The sequence below is a fragment of the Diuraphis noxia genome, unplaced genomic scaffold (genome assembly GCF_037042655.1).
Source record: "Diuraphis noxia isolate RWA-SAM2 unplaced genomic scaffold, SU_Dnox_SAM2 contig0004, whole genome shotgun sequence".
Lineage (NCBI taxonomy): Eukaryota > Metazoa > Arthropoda > Insecta > Hemiptera > Aphididae > Diuraphis > Diuraphis noxia.
In genome coordinates this window covers 63,245,264-63,265,547 of record NW_028301714.1, presented here as the reverse complement: position 1 = coordinate 63,265,547, position 20,284 = coordinate 63,245,264, and the positions used below count along the sequence as shown (strand labels likewise).

Below are 20,284 nucleotides of genomic sequence, written 5' to 3'. Positions count from 1 at the left end.
TATCTGATTATCTTATCGTTATTAGAGCTATTATAAAATAAAACGAAATTCCACTATAAAATTAGTCAAAATTGTAATCCTATTACAGTAGTTATATTATTTCCAGTGGTTATAAATGAAAATTGCATTAAACACGTATTATGCATAAATTCAAATTTTGACTTACTCTAATTTGGTCAGTTTTGTAGAAATAAAAATACTTTTGATACAAAAATGTTTAAAAAAACATAATCTATCTGAATATGTAGAAAAAAAATAGTGTTTCCATAAAAAAAAATGTAAGTTGTATTTGGCATACGCACACCAATAGTGTTAAAAATTTAAAATTTATCTGAAAATATGTATTTAAGTACTCCCTTATCACCTCCCGAAAACCCAAATGCAATACAAGGTCATCCACCTGACATATTTAGTGTTACCTTAAATCGTGGTAACACTGAATATTATACATTGACATCCCTGGCTATCAATCTTCTACGGCTGAAAAACTTAAGCTATTTATTGCGTTCATACAGTTTTAATAACGACAGTATTATTGTAAAATACTTTTTGGTAAGTAATATAATATGCAATTTCTTAGACGATATTCACAAAATTTTACACACTCAGTTTATCGTGTAAAAACATTTTGGTGGTAGGACAATAAATATATGAAAAATTTTGTGCTAACAGTTATAAAATAAAAATAAAAAATTAATAATAAATAAATAAATAAATAAAATATATTAATTAACAAAAAATTCCACAAACAACAAAATTGATATTTTGTACTCGTTAGCTTAGACATCCAATGAGTTAAATAATGATAAATGATAATTCAAGTTATGAAACAGCATGCAATATTGTTTTTGTTTTCTAACACGCTCACCATTACTTGTATTTACAAAATAGGCTGTAATAAAAAAAAAACCAATGATTTATTTTTTTACGTACAATTACAGCGGAAAAATAATTTTAAAGACAAATTCCTTTTCTACCACAAAAACAAGAAGTGCACATTATATCATCCTACTTTTAGTAAATCATATTATGATATATAGGTATACAATTTTTAAGATTTAAATTATAAATGTTACTTAAACTGATCTGGACATACGATATCCAAATATAGGGTACAGCCAAAAAGTCCAACTTAAACAAAATCCAAGTCTTCCAATCAAAATGCCTCCGCCAAATAACCATAGCCCCTTACTATGTATCTAACGACACTCTAAATAGAGATCTAGCCAATCCAACAGTCCGAAACTTCGCAAAAACTTTCTACAAACGCACACACTCCAAGTTTCACAGCCATCGTAATCACCTGATTTCCGAAGCTATCCACCAACGCTATTTCTGGTGATTCCAGAAGGCCTCTTATACGTGCCTGGTGTCGTGACCTACTCATCTAAAATTGTATATACTTCTACCTCCCCTATATCTTGTATACTCACTCTTGCTAGCACATTAAAATCCTAGCCTAACATCCTAACCTTAAGCGCCTCCAATGGACGACTTCTTATCTCCTGACACTCAATCCATGTCTCCTCCATGACATATGCTTATTGTAAAATAATATTTACATATTGAGTATAATATATATATATATATATGCAGAGGCAGTTTGAGTATACTATTTTTGGTGCACTGCACCGCCAATGTTAGGGGGGTGGGTGGTCTTGGTTGAGTATGTGCTAACCGCAATGTTTAATTTTAATGTTCAATAAATGCAAAAAGTAATAAAGTACCTAATCAATGACATATGATAAATGATAATCGTGGCTGAAACTATTGAAAGCGTTGAGTTAAGAATATAAGGGCCTTATAATTATAAACTATAAACTTATTAAAAAATATTTATTTGTAATTTCTATTATGATGGGGGGGGGGGGGTGTCTATATGTTTTCTTGCACCACTAAATATAATACATTCAAACCACCTCTGTATATATATATATATATATAACATATGATAAAAAATTATAAATGATACAACAACTATTTTTGAATGATAATTCTATAGGTGCTTAATAATACACACACGATTTAAATAACCACTCAATTTATTAAATTTATAATCTAAAAACTAACCATAACAACAGTCAAATTTACTGTTACACATCAACATGGTTACAAGTTTAAATATCAATATAATAGTATGTACCTATATAAGAATGTATCAGAATCAGAGACTGAAAGGTTTAAGAATCGAAAGTTTCAACAGAATCCATTTAAATAAACATGAATTTTTTTGATACTTCTGATTTTTTTCAGTTCTAAGAAATAGTTAGACATTTCGTTTAAATTGACTGTATAGACACAAGAGTGTATTTTTCATAACCCTAATGGCTAATATATTATATTGTATGCAAATGTAAGTATTTATTTTTAAATTGGGCGAAACGCAAACATCTGAGAAATGAAAAATATTAAATTCATATCAGTTAAACATATGAAAAAACAAAAAAATATAAAAATTATGTGGATAGTAAACATTTTAAGATTCAGTGATTTTTGCAGATTCCCAAAAAGAATATTTATATTTTGAAAAATTATAAAAATAATCTTCGCGACTAAAATAATCGTTTATACCATAAATATATTTTTTTTAAATTAGATTTAAGTATATCATTTTTTTTTCTTGTATTAAAAAATATAGATAAAACAATTGTATAGTTTATTATTAATAATAATTTATTATGTATATCGTACGCGTCTAACAATTATAAAATGCACACAATCGATTATTGAATATTAATTAGTATATTAAGTTGTTTCAATTGTCAGGACATTCTGTTACACATATTATAATATGTTTATGAGGTCAGATCAAAGCTTATCATGTATTATAATATATTCTAATTATAGATTAATTAAAGCGATTATCAATATTAATATTAATCTCTTACTCCAAATAATCAGATAATTGTATTATTTTTTCTACGAACGTAATATGGTTTGCATTGTGGCACATCGGCACATGCAATAAATATATATATTATTTTTTTTTTATTACTCAAACGAATAAATGAACAATAGATAAGTATTTTTAGAACGAGTCTTATGAAATATCTACAAATAATTATAATTTAAACTCGTGCCTTGTTGCAGTATCACATTAAATACCTAATAAACAATAGATATCAAATATTATATTTTTAAATAATGCATTTTTAAGAGTCAGTTATTGCTAATATTAATCAGAACCATTATTTCGTAGTTTTGAAAATTTATGTTAGCAATAGAATAGATTTTTTTTTATGAACCGAAGTGGAACAGAAAAAAAAAACCATCAAAAGAATCCAGTTCCTGATGTACACCTCTACCTATTACACTAATTGCTCTATATTAACTTGTAAATACTATCATTTAAATGTAATAAAATATAATATAGGTAGGTATTTTCTCACACATTCATACAAGTCGAATATAACACACACACACACACTATAATTATTACACACACTATTATTGATTAATAATAATTTTTAGATGATCGATACATTTTTAAACACGCTTGGATTTGTAATCCATTGTATGGTAAAAAAACAAAAAACAATCCACTTATTAGATACATCATAACATAGTATTATAAGGGTAGTGATGCTTAAGCATACAAGAGTGAGTTTGCAATTTGTTATTAGATATAGGATTAGGTATGCGAAAGTAACGTACAGGTACAAAGCGCATGTTTTTTTTTTCAATCGCTTGAATGTAATATCGCTGTAATATCGACTAAAAACAATAACTGCATTGCACATTCAGTCTAATAAAACGGTAACTGTACCAAAATGTGACAAAATATATTGCACCTACGTTCATTAAAAACGTGTCATCGAGTGCGTGTCACATCACGCTCGGCGTGGAGACAAACTACAAATGTCAAACATCGTCCCAGTAATGTGTAAAAAATGTACCCACAAACACTCACGCAATTTAAAAGCTACTTAAATGAAAAATAATATATATTTTTACCGTCGTTTTTTTCACGTAATTTTATCGTTTAACGCCCACAGTCTCCTCCACAGTTGTCCGTTGGCGTTCGGTGGTGTTATTAATTAATAATACAGAGCGCTTCAAAAATAATGCACTGATTTTTAACGACCGTAACTGTGTATTGAGAAATGGTATAGATAAAAAGTAAATATATTTCATGAATCCTTAAATTCCTACAAATTTTGATATGCGGTCATCTAATGCAGTATTACGAACAATATTGATATGATATTCGCAATATTCAGTGACACGTTCCCAAATTCCAGTTTTGATTTGACCTACTTACTTGATTCTTCAATTCCTCCAGTGGCATCTATGTAACGAATAAAATAACTTTCGTATAGCCACACAGAATGAAGTCACATATAGTGTCATCAGGTATACTGATCTTGGGGTGCTTATTGTGATGCTGGTCCTGGTTACCTGCACAACCTATCCATTATAGAGAGTATAAACGATTTAAGGAGTTGCTCGATATAGTTCGTGTTTCGAGTGGTGACTAAATTGAAAATTTATAAATAATTTTATGGATTCATGAAATATGGTTACTTTTTCTGTACTATTTTTTAATAAAAAGTTAGACATTCAAAATCGATGCATTTTTTTGAAACGTCCTATACGTGCTTATGTACATTGTGTAATTTTACGGACGAACCAACCACAGATATTCTCATTCTCTCTCTTACGTGTTAGAGCGCGCACACAAACACATATATTTATGTAATACTCAGGATTGGAGTGGCAGCTATAATTTTATCTTTTTATAGTAATTAAAATCGAATAGATCCAAAAATAAAAATAAAATAATCCACATTCTATTTTTAAAACACAAATTCACGAAATATAAGTTATGATAATCAGAACAATTGTATAATTCATTATGTACACATCAAATATGTATAGGTATGGCAAGTATAATAAAATGTGGTACGTATCTACTGAATAAATTTAAAGAAATGATAATTTTAATTTGTAATATGTAATAATTGAATAATACATTAAATTCATAAATTACAATAAATACAAACAAATATTTTACATACGTAATATAACAAATTATTACTAAAATAAATGTTACCCTGTTTTGGAATCTATTACAAAAACATGTCGATTGAAAATTCAATTTTAACTTATTCATACTTATAATTGAAATTATATTACTAGATTATTACGATCGAGATGTGGACGGTAATAACTTACACTCACTTTTCTGTACATCATAAAACGTGAAAATTCATCTTTTACCTGTGAATATGTTTCTTTAACTTATATTATTATTATTACTATTATTTGATGTATGAAAACATTTTAAATAACAAAAAATATGAACACGTACAATATTTACATAGACTTGGGGTCTGACACACACAGTCACTCTTCGAGTCACTTTACAATGGAAATAAGACATCGGAAAGTTTTGTAAAATTCTGAAAACCAAACTGGCAAACACCAAACTCCTTCGAGCTCACTATTTTTTTGTAGACAAATGACGTTTCATTCCGGTATGGTAAGTTTTTTGGCATGCGCAGCGCGGTAACTATAACTTTTACACGACGTGAATATTCCCTTCTGAGTTTCACAACACGCAGGTATTCGTGTTGTTGGTGTATTTGGGTATATCATAGGATATAATACAAATTGGGAGCCTAAAAATTATCGTAAGTTATGCACATAACAGACATAAAAATAATGCATTCCAATTGATCATAATTATTAGGTATAATAGTATTATTATGTTGACGGCATATTAATAATCTTATGTTCTACTTCCAAACAGTGCGGCAACATTGACACATGTTATCATATATTAAAAATAAGTGTTGTACAAAAATCTATAACCCGCCATTTTTTTTGGAGAGGGGAGAGGGAAAGGAAGTAGAGTATAATTTTTTTTCAACTAACAAATTTTAAAACTTAGATGAGCTCAATAATGTTTCCATAAAATATTTCAGGGTTGAAGGGTCTGATCCTTAAAACCCCTGGGCTACAGCCTTGAGTATATTACACTCCATTACGAGATAAAACAAATATATAAGAAGAACTCTCTATTTAAAAATGTTATTCAATATAAATGTGCATAGTAAATATTATATGTAAGATAAACGTATTTGTTTTATTATAAATTATAATTAATATAGGTACTGCAGCGGGCTATCAGATTGTGATTACGTATATTTGTGGCCGACCCTTTCTGAAAGTTTATTTACAAAAACTCCCAAATATACCTAGTTATTAATTATTCAATGGATAACTCATTCTACTATACATAAAAAATAATATTATTTATCAGAATGAGAGATATGTCAGTACAAGAGAGCTTCTCTCGCAACAAGAAAAATAATACATATTTCTATTTAGCATTCTATATTTCTGAAATTTAAAATTCACAAACCTTGTTATACCTTTTTATTTAAAAATATAATTTTTTAATAAAAACGTTGGTTTTTTAACAACTTGAAACCATGTAAAAAAAATATTTTGAAAAAAGTCAATACTTTTTGAAATAATGAGTGTTTATGATAAATCAATCACCCTGTATAGGCTGTAGCTATGGGCCTCTGTTAGGTCCATGACTTATTTTATATTAATAATTTAACGATACCAAATACATCAATAATCAAGGTGAAAAAGTAGTCGTATATTAAAGCACTTATTGATTGAAAACATGGTCATTCATGAGTTAATTGCAGCAGGTGCGGAAATGTGTATAATTTTATTGCGGTTCTTAGATCATCGTTGAAAATTAAGCTTGCACATACATAAAACCATGCTTACTTGTGCAGTACACAAGCCCTAAGTCAAATAAAAGCTGATAGTACATAAATTACAATATTATAATTTAATTATACACTCCACTTAAATAATTATCGTAAACGTAGATATGGTGTAATGCGGGGGCGAAAGAGAATGAGGGAGAAATAGAGAGAGATAAAGATAGTAAGAGAGTATGACTGTGGGTGTGGATGACTGGGACGGAAAGAGGAAGATAGAGACAGCTTAAAATATAAAATACGGAATATTATATTATGCTTGGAAAGCGATCTTAAGTTTTAATAACTCCATCTCGTACAAATTGTGCAATATTATAATAATTTTACACAACAACGTAACAAAAATGTATCCTTATCGTGTCATGAATGATGGAATATCAATTGTCGCCTAATTTTTATTCACCCTGTGTGAGTTACTCTAATACACTTTAAAAAAATTGATATAGTTGATAATCAATATAATAAGGTTTATTATTGTATTTTATAATTTTATATTGTTATTTATTAAGTGCCACGTGGGTTAACGATATTCCATAGCAAAGCAATTACCACAACATCCATTAACTTTTTATTATAAAATAAGTAGGTAGGTACGGAATGAATAATTTATTTTCACAGATAATCCATACACAATTACGGAGTAAGTACGTAATATAATTAATAATTTTTATTAATAAATTGGTTGTCGGTCGAAAAGTATTCAAACTAAAAACGATATTATTTATAATACATAAAATTGTATGAGATTGAGTTGGTTATTATAAGATTGATTATTAGTAATTATCCTATAGTAATGTAATAGTTCTTTTTATAGTTATGATATATATTTTTGAAGTATCAGCCACTATGACCACTAGCATTTGAGCAACACGATTGTGTGTGTGGTGAGGATTCGTCGATAAAAGATCCGGGTGGTCACGCATCAAGGAGCTAGTGAAGTCGGATATGATGCTCGACAACAGCACACATTAACGACAGTAGATCATCACGACGCCACATTAAGCTCCGTAATATTATATTAAAATTTTGATTGATCATTGTTCGTCTAAAAGACATATTTTATCTTATGGTCTTTAAAATAGTTGTTTACAGTAAACTTTTAGTGGCGAAAAGATTTGAAATGAACAAAAATATATTATTTTATCCACCTTAAAGCGTTACGTGTTGAGTCTTGTAATCAACAATAAAATACAAAATAATATATTGTATAAGATGATTCTTATAACAGTAAACACTCATGTTACTTTGAAAAACGTTTAACACTTTTATAAACACATTCATTCGAAGAATTTGATATAAGTACTCACAATTGCAACGTTTTAAATCGACCACGTACTGAACATAATGAATGTTTAGTAAAAAGTTAAAACTTGGTTTCTCAACATGAAGGGTGGAAAAAAACAGTAATAATAAGATGTTAAAACCAATGCATCTTTAATTTTTTTTCTGCAAAGTATACACCGACTTTACGAAATAATTGAACTTCAATGTGGAAAAAAATCTCACAGTATCATAATATTCACGTTTTCTATGCCACGATTTATTGTTATACTCGTATTATTACAAAAATACATTGAAAAAATAAAAACTCTAAGTTGATAATAAATGTGAGTAACAAAAAAAAAATAATTAATATTTTTAGTGTTAATTTATTCATAAATTTTTGAAATTGACGTTATTTTTTTCATCCGTATAAAACTTAAGAAAATGAAATGCATACTTCACGATTTGCATGAAAATTATACTTTATAATTATAATAACTATGCTACTAATAAGATAAATAAATTAAATATGCATTTATTTTCAGAGAATTTAAAACAAAATGTAACATTGATTATTCAAATTATCTACACGAAACCGTAATTATTCGATAGAAATATAATAAATATGTTTTAAACTTCGAAGCTATATTATTATAAGTGTTGTATTAAAAAAAAAAACAGGATTATCTTTAGTGTTTACATAAAATATTTAAATATATTTTTTGTATTTCGATGTTAAACATAGGTCAGTTACATTATTATTTAATATTTATATTATATAATTTAATACTTCTTTGATAATAATTTAAAAAAAAAAAACTTATTATTTTAATTTGATTTGTAAATATTATAATATAAACGGATTTAAACAAAAAAATAATTGTGACATTATATCGATCATTTATATCCTTTGACCATGGTAATTATGGTTATTATTTTATTTGATAAAATATTAAGTTTTTTCAACTAAATGTTTCATCAATCACGGAATTATGACACCATTATGTGTATAAAGTAATACGATTATGATATTAATTATAGTACAACTATATTCATTTTATGTAAGTTTGACCACTAGCTTCATTAAAAAAAAAGGGAGTTATAATTGGTTATTCAATAATTTGAATACATTACGGAGTAGTACATTAAATTTTCAAATAAATCGCATTCAATTGTATGTCCTAAGCAAAAAATCGACTATTTTTATTTTTACACATTTTATTGTTTCATAATAAATAATCATCATAATATTAGTACCTAACTACTAACTAGAAATAATCTTTAACCCAACTTCTGATTTTATGCTTACAATTAAATCAAATGTGGGTATTGCATGTATCATGGCTAGTTACGTTAGCCACATACGTAACGTATGTTCATTTCTGAGTATCTATGACTCAATAGTCTGGAAATTTGAAGACTTTTGACAACTCATCGTAAATACCACTACGAAAATTGAGCTCTTTGAAGAGTTTCTTAATTAAGAAAAATTAAATTATTGGATTTTAAAATCTTAAATATTTAAAAGTCAGAAGGAAAAATAACAAAGTTATACATCGACGATTCTTGTTTAACGAGGGATTAACCTCGCTAGGTCAGTTAAGGTTAATATCACAAATTATCACTGTGTAAGATATCGTAGAATATTTTATATCTGACATGTTTATTTAAAACGACGCGACGCAGTTTACTCCAGTTTTAATGCATAATTGTTCTACGTAAGGAATAATTATTTAATTAGCTACAGTATTTTATTTTCTATTCAGTATTTAAATCTAAAAAACTTAATACTCATTGATTATATTGTTGTAATATTTTTACATGATATTGTATGATCTTTATATGATAATCTAATAATTGTGTGGTGTTTAAGGAAAATAATTACATAAAAGAATAGAATCCGTTGTAAATAGGATTATAGTGTACATTTATATTATATCTCCGGTTTGTTCATACGTGTCTTACATGATATTACTATTACAATTTGAATGAAATATATTATGTTGTAGTTAAAAGGATTTCAGTACTATAGTTTTCTTCTATCTTTGACTTAATTGCTACGTCATACCAAGTATTGCTTTCAGTAGAAACAATAGAGTGTAGTCTTCAAAAATATTAAAGTTAACTGATCTGTTATAAAAATTACCCGATTATAATTATCTGGGTCACCTTATTTTTGAATTTCATTGATATATATTTCTAATTTTAAAGCAATTTATTGGTATTTTAGTAATCACTATTAAAATATATTACCTATCTATAACTAAATTCAAAATTAAAATACATTATAGTAAATGAGGTGCTCTAGGTTACAATTATTTTACTATTAAATTCTATAGTTTGTAAATATACTCCAATAAATTATAAATTAAATATAATAGCTTACAACACAAAATTAATTCTACTGATTGGAAATTTATGAAGTAGTCAAATAGAACAAACGAATCGTGTTCTTATATCTTCTTAATCAAAATAAGCGTTTCCACAATGAATATATTTTATACAATTAAAAAAGTAACAATAATAGTATTGTCTAATATTCGGATGTAATGATATATTTTGCACGTAATATTATTATATTAACATGTATTATAGTATTTTCAAGACATTTCATTCCATATATACAGGAAAGTTTTCCTGAAGTTGTGGTATTTTAAATGCGAACGGTTTAACTATTGCAGTGTACATCTCAAGCTCGTAAATTGTCGTACCAAACACACAGAGATATTGTGTCTGACAACGGTCAGATCTGTTTTTTTTTCTGTGGTAAGTGTGTAAAAGTAAAAGAGCATTGAGCCGTAACGTTGAACTTTTCCCTCCGAGCAGGTACACCTCAACTTAGAAGACCAATGATCGGAACGAAACTGAGTGGTAATTGGGATAATAAGTGGTAAATAAAGAATAATTTGTCGTGTGCCTTTGATACCCTTGTTTGACACCGATATAATAGAGAAATGACCGATCGGATGACCGCTATTGCCGATAAATACGCCTTGTTAAACACTGTTATGATGTCGAATTCAATCGAAATTCGATATATATATATATTCACTTCACAGTTTTTTCTTGGAATGGTCAAAGTTTCCAGCTTTCTCTTCTCATCGAGATGGTCAAACGGTTTTTTTTTTGTTTTCCGTTCAGCGTGACTGATTAACCCTCAAGCCGTGGTGAGGCAGAGTATAATTTTCTTTTTCTCTCTCTATTTCTTTTTCCATCTCTCTCTAAACATGACACAAATTATATATACATACATATATATTACATACAATATATATATATATATATTGTATTCGTAAGTACTAACACAAGCATTCATAATATACGCTTATCGATTAGTATGTATGATACCACAAACGCCATCAGCGAGTTTTACGAGCGTTGTTTGCGTAAAATTCGGAATTTCGTCGAACAATACAAACGACCAAACAGAAGCTGTACCAAGACTGCCGTGTGAGATTATGTGGACCACCTAACCATGTAGGTGGTTTTAATTAAATTTAACCGACCGAGAAACCGTTTTTGAAGAGATATGATATTACAGCACAGCGTTTTTATAATAATAATAATAATAATAATAATAATATATAAGATAAATATTTACAATATAACGTGCACGCGTGTTATAACTTATAGAGGGATGTATATTTTGTATGACAGGGCTTTGTGCAATTAAAACGTTCAACTGGAGTTGATGCCGATCCTTTAAAGTGGGTTGTACTCGGAATTTCGCACAACGATTCTTGAAATGTTTGTTTATTCGAAACGTTTTCCTCCCCATCCTTTTGTATGCAACTAAAACAAATCCATTGTCTACACTCGTCCATCGCCTTTTCTTTCACCTAAAACCATCACAAACAAAACTTTATAAAATAATATTTGTAGTTTATCTAGTGATAATTGAAGTAATTGTTTATAGTAAGTCAGTTTACCACCCCTTAAAAAAACTATTTTTCCACAATCGGGTAGGTAGGTATTAGTACGTACATAACTATTGGTTAATATTTCTATTATAATTATTTGACGGATTTAATTTTATCTGTCAAAATACGAGAAGGTTGATTTAGTTCTATTAAAATAATACTAATTATAACATAAGTGAGTTAACGAAAAAATCAAGACACACAAATATCTAATACGTTGTATTGTTATATAGATCGATATCAAAATAATATATTAATTCACGTTTTATAATATTATTTAAACCATATGATCGTGAATATTAATGGGTTTATGGGACGATCTATGATAACATAGATTAGATTTGGTAGAAATATAATACTTTTTTACGTCGGCTGTAGCTCAGCCGGACCGGGTTCGATCCTCGACCATCAGGCGTCATTTTTCTCCGGGCAAATCACGGTGTCCGGAGAACAAGTGCCGCCATCTCCCACTCCGGGGTATGGCAGAAACCTACGGGTGCCCCAATAGAAATTCTGCCAAAACTCTCAACCACGTGTAAAACCAACCTACAGTTCCATAACAACCTACAGTACTACCCCCTTCCCAATGGCCTTAGTTGCAGCGGGATAATTAAAAAAAAAAAAAAAAATACTTTTTTGCAGCCGTTGGTGGTAGTGCGATACCTGAACAAACTATTTAGTACCTACCGATTTTTTTACTTATTCTCTTTTAAAACATTGTTACAATTTCATCATTATAATAGGTATGTTTAACAAACGTGCGTGTTATCAGTGATTTCCTGTTTTGTGGATATGCGATACTACCTACGAAAAAAAGTTTTTACCATTAAGTCAAAATTGATTATAGTGTTTCATCAAATACGCGAGCGAGTAGCTTGACAAAAGAAACAAAATAATATATTAGCTCATTAAGCACGGCAACGTTACGACTTTTTAACTGTTTACATAATGGAAATTTTTAAAGTCACGTGAGTGTTTACCGACATTTAGTTCAATCTGCATCACACAACATTTTATGCCATAAATATTTTAACGTCATAAAATTATTACGTTCGTCCCAACTTTCGAGTAATATATTTTGTATTAATAATGTTCAGGAATGATATTTCAAGCGTAGTGTGCGCTTACGCTGAAGTACAATATGGCGCATCAAATATATAGGTACCTACTTTTATTATTATTTTTGTTTACGTTTATACATTATTTTGGTTTTAATAAAAGCAAGTTTTTACGATTAAATCTGAGCTGTGTTGTACACAAACTAAGAACGAATGGTGTTCGAGTTTTTATGTTACATATAAAAGGAAATAATAATAACGTCAATGAAGTTTCCGGTTGTTTGAAGGATTGGGTTATTAATTTTAATATAGTTTTCACGACTGTTATTTTTTACTGATGACGACTACTATAAAATAATCACTAGTTTGTTTAAATAATATTGCATAATTCATATAAAATACGTATAGTAACCTTCCAAACACTAGTAAAATAACAGCGATGTGACAAAACGTGTGATGTGCATTAACTGTGTGTGTTTAATTAATCATAATTATAATCGATCAAAAGTGAAGCTCAAATAATATTTCATACCAGTACGTACTTTAAAATACTAATGTTCATTTAAAATTAAAGACATCAGTGCAATGTACAAGTCTACATTACTATAGAAGTATAGACTACGCCTGCGTGATTATTATTTGACACAATCGATTATCAATTATAAGTTTAAACCGATTTTACCGGTTAATCGGATATCCGATTTGATTAATCGATTAATTCAATAATCGATATCTAAATAATACATTAATTTCATTATTCAACAATTGAGCTAATTAACCGATTAATTTGAAAACAAATAATATGGAAGTGAATTATAATGCCCTAATATAATGGATATTGGATAGTCAAAATTACAATTTTTATTATTGCCTTTATTTATTATACTCTGTTAACTGGTATTACATGACAAAACAATTGTTTATGTAACATTTGTTAATTACAAAACATTAAAAAAAAAAAAAAGTCTAAAATAAATAAGAAACTATTAAGATATAAGTAATATCATAGGTATATATAAAAAAAAAAAAAATCAAAGGATCTGTTTAAAATAGGATTATAGGTATTGGACTACCTAAAATTGCAATATCATAATTCTTTTTATAATGTTACAACCATTTGCTAAGAAAAATATAACCAAAATTTTAATAATTTGACACAGCTAAGGTCATACCTTCTACGTATATTTTAGCGGCTCCAATTTTAACTTGATTAAACTGATAAACGTATGATAATTTATGAAATTTATAATCATTTATTCAAATTAATTGACTATTGATAGATCAATTAATCTATTTAATGGTAAAAGCAATTAATTGGTGTTTTAAACTATTGTAAAATCACCGATATAACCGATTAATTGTTATAACTGCGCAGTTCTACTATAGACTAATAGGCACCTAATATATTAAAAATAATATATTCATATCATTGTATTCTTATTAAAAATAACTGGTTTGACGATTATACTATACGTTTTTTGTGTTAAAATCACTCAAGTTTATCGTTTAATAATATTATTCAATATACATATCAGTTTTACTAAAAACAATATACGTGGTACCCATCGTGATGATTAGACTATTTTTACGTAAGTATAGATTATGTATTAACATTCGAGCCGGTATATCTACTTATTATAATATATTATTAATGCTTTCTGCAAGCAGGCATTATGTTATTATATAGGGTTTGAGTTTATCGATTTAAAGTTTATTATGATTCTAAAGAAAAGTTTTCCGGGCGCAGTATTTCTATAGTAGAGTGGTGTATATTATATAGAACCTAACTCCTATGTATGACAAGGCATTATATTGGGCGAGCGGTGAGGAAAATTCTCATTTAATGACCGCATGGTGTGTTCGGTTGCAGTTAACCAAATTTGGCAGGTCCCGTGAAGGTATTTAACGGGTTGTTCTGTTCAACCGAAACCGAACGAAAAACATCGGAGGGGGGTGTGTGTTATAAAAATGTATTTATTTTAATTTCGTATTACCCTTCAAAGCCAACATGAGCGGTGCGTGGGGGATTCTGGGGAGGAGGTACAGTGAATAACATAGAAAAACAAATCCAAGGTTGGAACACACACATTATACCTATATATATATATATATATATATATAATATATATGTATATGTTGTCAACCGCATTCGGATGGCCATTGTATATATGTGGCCACCTAGCCGACAGTGTTGTAGCAAAACAATTTTGGTCAACCGAGCCTGTGCGTAATAAATTGTTCTCGTTAATCAAGGATACGCACAGGTCCAATTAAAAATGTATCCTTTGGAGCATAAATTGATCCTATATAATGTGCGTGTGTGTGTTTGAAAGACGTGAATTAAAAGTGTATTAGATTGTTGGGGCGGTGGGTACGTCCAATTTTCTATTTTTTATTTTATGTTTTATTTAATCAACAGTTTAGACGGTTTACCCTGTCTACCCACCAGCCGAAAATACGCAGTTTAGTCCGACAATGTGCGTTTGAAGTTTCTAAGTATTACACTGTAAGGGTCGCTTTTTAAATCTGCATATTGTACGGTATCGGCAAAAAGTCTTATAGAGCTGCTCTGTCAGTGACGTGAATTACAATAACTCCCAAACCTGATCATAATTATTATAAAATAAAGCATTTCAATGGCCACCCCTCAGCATATTTGGTAAATTGATTTTTTTTTTTTTAATTTAATTGTCTCCCCGCACAATTATAATGACATTATGGAATAACAAACAAAGGTTGTATGACACTTTGTACGGTCACTTAGAAAAAATTAAAACCAATGACAAATTTGTAGTATTTCAGGTATAGAAAAAAATTTTTTATTATAATAAATTCGTGCTTTGTGAATTTTTTCAAATCCAGTTGGAACTTTTTTCATGACTTACAGAGAGAAGAATTTGATTTTTTGATTTTCTATAATTAATAGCTCGGCTTTTCATATTGATTGTCGATTGGTGCAAGATTTTCAGCTTTAATGTTGTATCACTCAAATGGTGGTTATAGTCCATTTTGTAAATAATTTATACTATGACATAAATAAAAATATTTAAGAAAATGATAAATATTAAAATAATATGATTTATAATACTGTATATATATATACTTAATATATATATATATGTATATAAACATTATTAATAGAAAACTGTTAACTAGGTAAAGTAAACATATATGTGATAAGTAACAATATTTAGTAGTAAGTCTTAGTCAGTAAGTTTTTAGCACTTGTAGCAAAATAGAACTAGGTTAAACACTAACACATAATATTATATAGGGAATATTTCTAACAGGAAAATGAGGCATCGCTTGATACGATCACTGTGACACCGTTGGACAAAATTTTTAATTAAGTGTTAAACCTTTTAAATTATTGCACGTGTTTAAATAATGTACATCAGAAGCTGAGTTATTATAGTCAGAGTGTGGTAACCATATGACTAGGTTGTCATTGGACGCCGTGTCTAAATAAAGTGCTCTTAATTTATTATTTGTTCAACTTTTGTGTACGTCTATAAACGGCGTATACGACAATGAGTTATAAGTTATAACTTGTCGGTTTATAAAGGTTTGTAATTATAGTACCTTACTCGTACAAGTCAGCTTTGAACACATTTTTGGATTTAGTTTTGTAGTTTGGTTCGATGGTATATTTAAGAGTGTATACAATATATTTTACTGATCTACTGTGTCACCAAATGTGATCACGATTCACTATGTAAAATTTTTGAACAATTTGATTTTATCTTGTCTTGTAAAATATATTTCCTGGTTTATTTATACCGTACGAAGTGTCGACGATCTATTTTTACCAATTAAATATCACCGTAAAAAGTATTCGCGATCGATTTTTACTCATTTATTTTCACCGTACAAAATATCCGCTTGCAACAAAAAAAAAATCACGTCTTACATATTGAAATTATTTTAATCGTAGTTTATTCGTATTAAGGCCATAATATTATTTATTTATTAAAAAAACATTATTATGCTTAATACACCTACATTTATCTATATAGTAGTTTTACCCAGTAAGTTATGCGTTTGAATTCCTAAGTAAAATATAACAATTAAAGATTTTTGTAAAGAAAAATTAAATAGTTATAAACCAAGAGGACATGAAATATACAACAAAATTATATTGCACTATAGAAGTTTATTATTTTCATCCCACGACGAAGACAATGTAACGTTGTAGATTACATTTTATTATGTCTAAAAATTATGCACTGTTGTACATACCTAATATTATCTAAACTCATAACTATTGCATCAAAAAAGTCATAATTTCTTAGATGAACTAATTATATTGTTTTTTAGGTCAAATTATTATTTTTAACCAAATTCATTTTAACTAATTCCGCTGTAAAATAATCATGATTGTCGGAACAATATTACTAAGGTAAATTGTAATTGTGAATTTATTCTAAAATTATACTCGTGTAAAGATTCAAAAGTTTTATCTATATTAATGCAAATATTATTCATTTTAAAACTATAGCTTTGTCATTACTTATTTGAAATGTATCTATAACATTTTCCGTACGCTGCATAAAACGTCGTTTTTAAAATTATTTTACATATCTTTCGTGTATAATATTGTGGAGTGAACTATAATAGAGTATATTGAAATATGAAAAATCGTTAAAACATTACATTTTCTGATTTTAAATCATTCGGTGCACAACTAATAAATCATTTTCAAGTTTTTTGACAGATGGTTATAGATTTTTGAATAATTTTTTTGTCATCTCAAAACTAAAACCAACATGATGTTATAAAAATCTGAATCAGGTAGGTACCTAGGTACATTTTAAAATCATAGTTAAAACTACACAATACATTTATAAACAAATATGCAATACACAGGCATAATTAAATCGAGGTCAAATTTTTAATGCTAAATAAAAAAAAAAATTAAAATAAATCAATAAAGTCATAGCATAGATTATTTTCATAATAATTATAAATTTATAATATCTACTATGGTTTTCCAATTACAAGTGTAGTAGGTACTCGCAAGACAAAAAAAGTCGAATATACTATTGCTGGGGAGTTATTTATAACGTGATTAAAGTACCTACTTTTGATCGGAGAATAATTAGATTTTCGACAGGCTATTAAAAAATGCTCTGATTCAATTGAAAATGTGCAGGAAATCAATCAATCTAATTTTTATCTCTACCAGAACTAAACCGTTTATACAAAATACGATTATGTTGAATTCCTGTGAGAATTCAAAAACAATAATCGTATGATCTTTAGCTCAAGAGACCAACAATTTATAACGACACAGTTGAAGATGATATGCTCTATGAACATAAATAATTTAAAATTTTACTCCTGCCTTTTAAGTACACCTCCGACACCAGATTGGGACGTATTTAATGCATGTTTTTTAATCAATCACATATGAAGATCGATTTTCCAGAAACGTTGGAACATAAAATCTTCAATAATCCACGTTCACCAGTGATACCAGTGCTACAATATACCTAAGCAATATCTGTGTACATTTTCTTTACACACCAAACTTAATCTTAAAACAGTAACATTGTTTTTACCTTTCATTTATTTCTTGAATTATTCATAGTTAATAACCACTGACGTCGATACCTTAACAATCATTAACAATAAAAAATAAATATAAAAACATTATAATGGTATAATGTAATAAAATTATTGGTTATCAATCGTCATAAATCTATAAACATATGAAGGAAATTCCAGGTACCTATCTATATTAATTATATTAAATATCTTAAACCATTCAAATTTTCAAGAAACATATTTATTAAAACTTGATGGGATTATTCATAAAAATTGCTAGTTAAATAATATAATATTACTATTATATGCGTATATTGTACTATGATACTTTTCAACTTGGGCAGTAAAAAAATTGAGGGTGATCAAGATTGATAAAATAACCAAACTAATTTAATCGATTAAATATCTTTTAACTTGGGCGTCTGGGTTAATAATTTAATATTAAGGTCTATAAACTACCATATTTGACCACCACAATTTTGATCACCACATTTATACAAGTGACTATTTTTCGATTTTAAAATTTTATAGTTTGTTTTTAATGCAATTTTGTAAATTATTACTAAAAATGAAAAATTACTTAATGAAAAAGTAAAATAGTATGATACGTATATGCAGTGGTTTTAATGATTATCAAGTTTTGTAAGTAATATGTGTCACAAGGTATTCACCCAATTTTTAGCTCGATCATTTTTTAAATTAAAGTTAATAGGCTAATAATATGCTCCTAACAAGACCAAAACTACAGTATTTATGGGCATCTATATTTCAATAATAACATTTAGCTTTCAATTTATTTAGTTAAATATAGATATTCTAATAATAGTAAGCTGAAGTTAAAGTATGCGTTGCTTTAAATCTTTGTAAATATTTAGATACCTATCAATACTGTTGCATTATATTATAATTTATTATTTAATATTAAAAAATATGTTTGTTCGACTTTCAAAATAATAAATTGGCGTCCCAAAGTGGTTGAGAAACACTGGCATGCCTGGCGTATAGAATTAAACATATTATATATAAATATAGTTTCCTGTAACAATAATATTATAAGCACATTTGCTAACGTTTACTGAGAATATTCTAAGGCGAATTATTCAATACGATTATATCGTATTGTTATATTCATGACAGACGCTACAATTAAATATATACATACATAGAGTTGGATCGCGCGGTGCTGTGGTCTTATACGAACCCGACGTACCGACCGAGTTGCCCCAGGTCCCCTGCGATTTGTGCCACATCGGTGTAGCTGGTTACTTACATAAATAATATCGTATACGGCCGTAGATTATCTGTCGCCAACAACGAGAGAACTGTGTGCGGGTTCGAACACACGCGACGCGCACACCGACACGGCCCGGTCGAGTGTAATCCTACACGCAATTCCCGACGGTCCCTCCGCCACAGCCTGCTGCATATTGTACGATAGGATATCATAATATTATAATACTGTCGACGACGGTGTAAAACGGGGTGAGCAAAGAGAACTCACGTAATCCGCCCGTCGGCCGACTAAGTGTGCGCGCGTATAGGTCATATCCACACGTCACGACGACGTGCTTCCGGTCGCCGCATAATCCTTAAACTAGGTACACTTACACGTCGCCACCGCCGTCGAAGACGTAGACGTGTGTTTCAATTATATATTATAACGTCGTTATGATGGCGCAAACAGCGTCAAATATAAAATTCATATCATTGTGTAGTGGGTGTTGAAACCAAAATATAATAATAATATGTT

The 20,284-nt window shown here is 28.6% G+C and overlaps 1 protein-coding gene across 3 annotated transcripts; it reads right to left on the bottom strand.

Annotated features, from left to right (window-relative positions):
- Positions 1-255: 255 nt before the first annotated feature.
- On the bottom strand, positions 256-19,894 carry LOC149056327 (uncharacterized). 3 transcript variants are annotated; one of them, XM_089227721.1, is made up of 5 exons: positions 19,697-19,894; positions 18,549-18,600; positions 15,873-16,012; positions 11,611-11,848; positions 256-892 (listed from the first exon to the last, which is right to left on the bottom strand). In XM_089227721.1, the coding sequence occupies exons 3-4, from the start codon at positions 15,993-15,995 to the stop codon at positions 11,630-11,632; spliced, it is 342 nt and encodes a 113-aa protein (XP_089083847.1). In that variant the 5' UTR covers positions 15,996-16,012; positions 18,549-18,600; positions 19,697-19,894; the 3' UTR covers positions 256-892; positions 11,611-11,629. The 3 variants fall into 3 exon arrangements, 2 of the variants coding, with proteins under 2 accessions (XP_089083847.1, XP_089083848.1); XM_089227722.1 differs by lacking the exon at positions 18,549-18,600; XR_016191750.1 differs by lacking the exons at positions 15,873-16,012; positions 18,549-18,600.
- Positions 19,895-20,284: the final 390 nt, after the last annotated feature.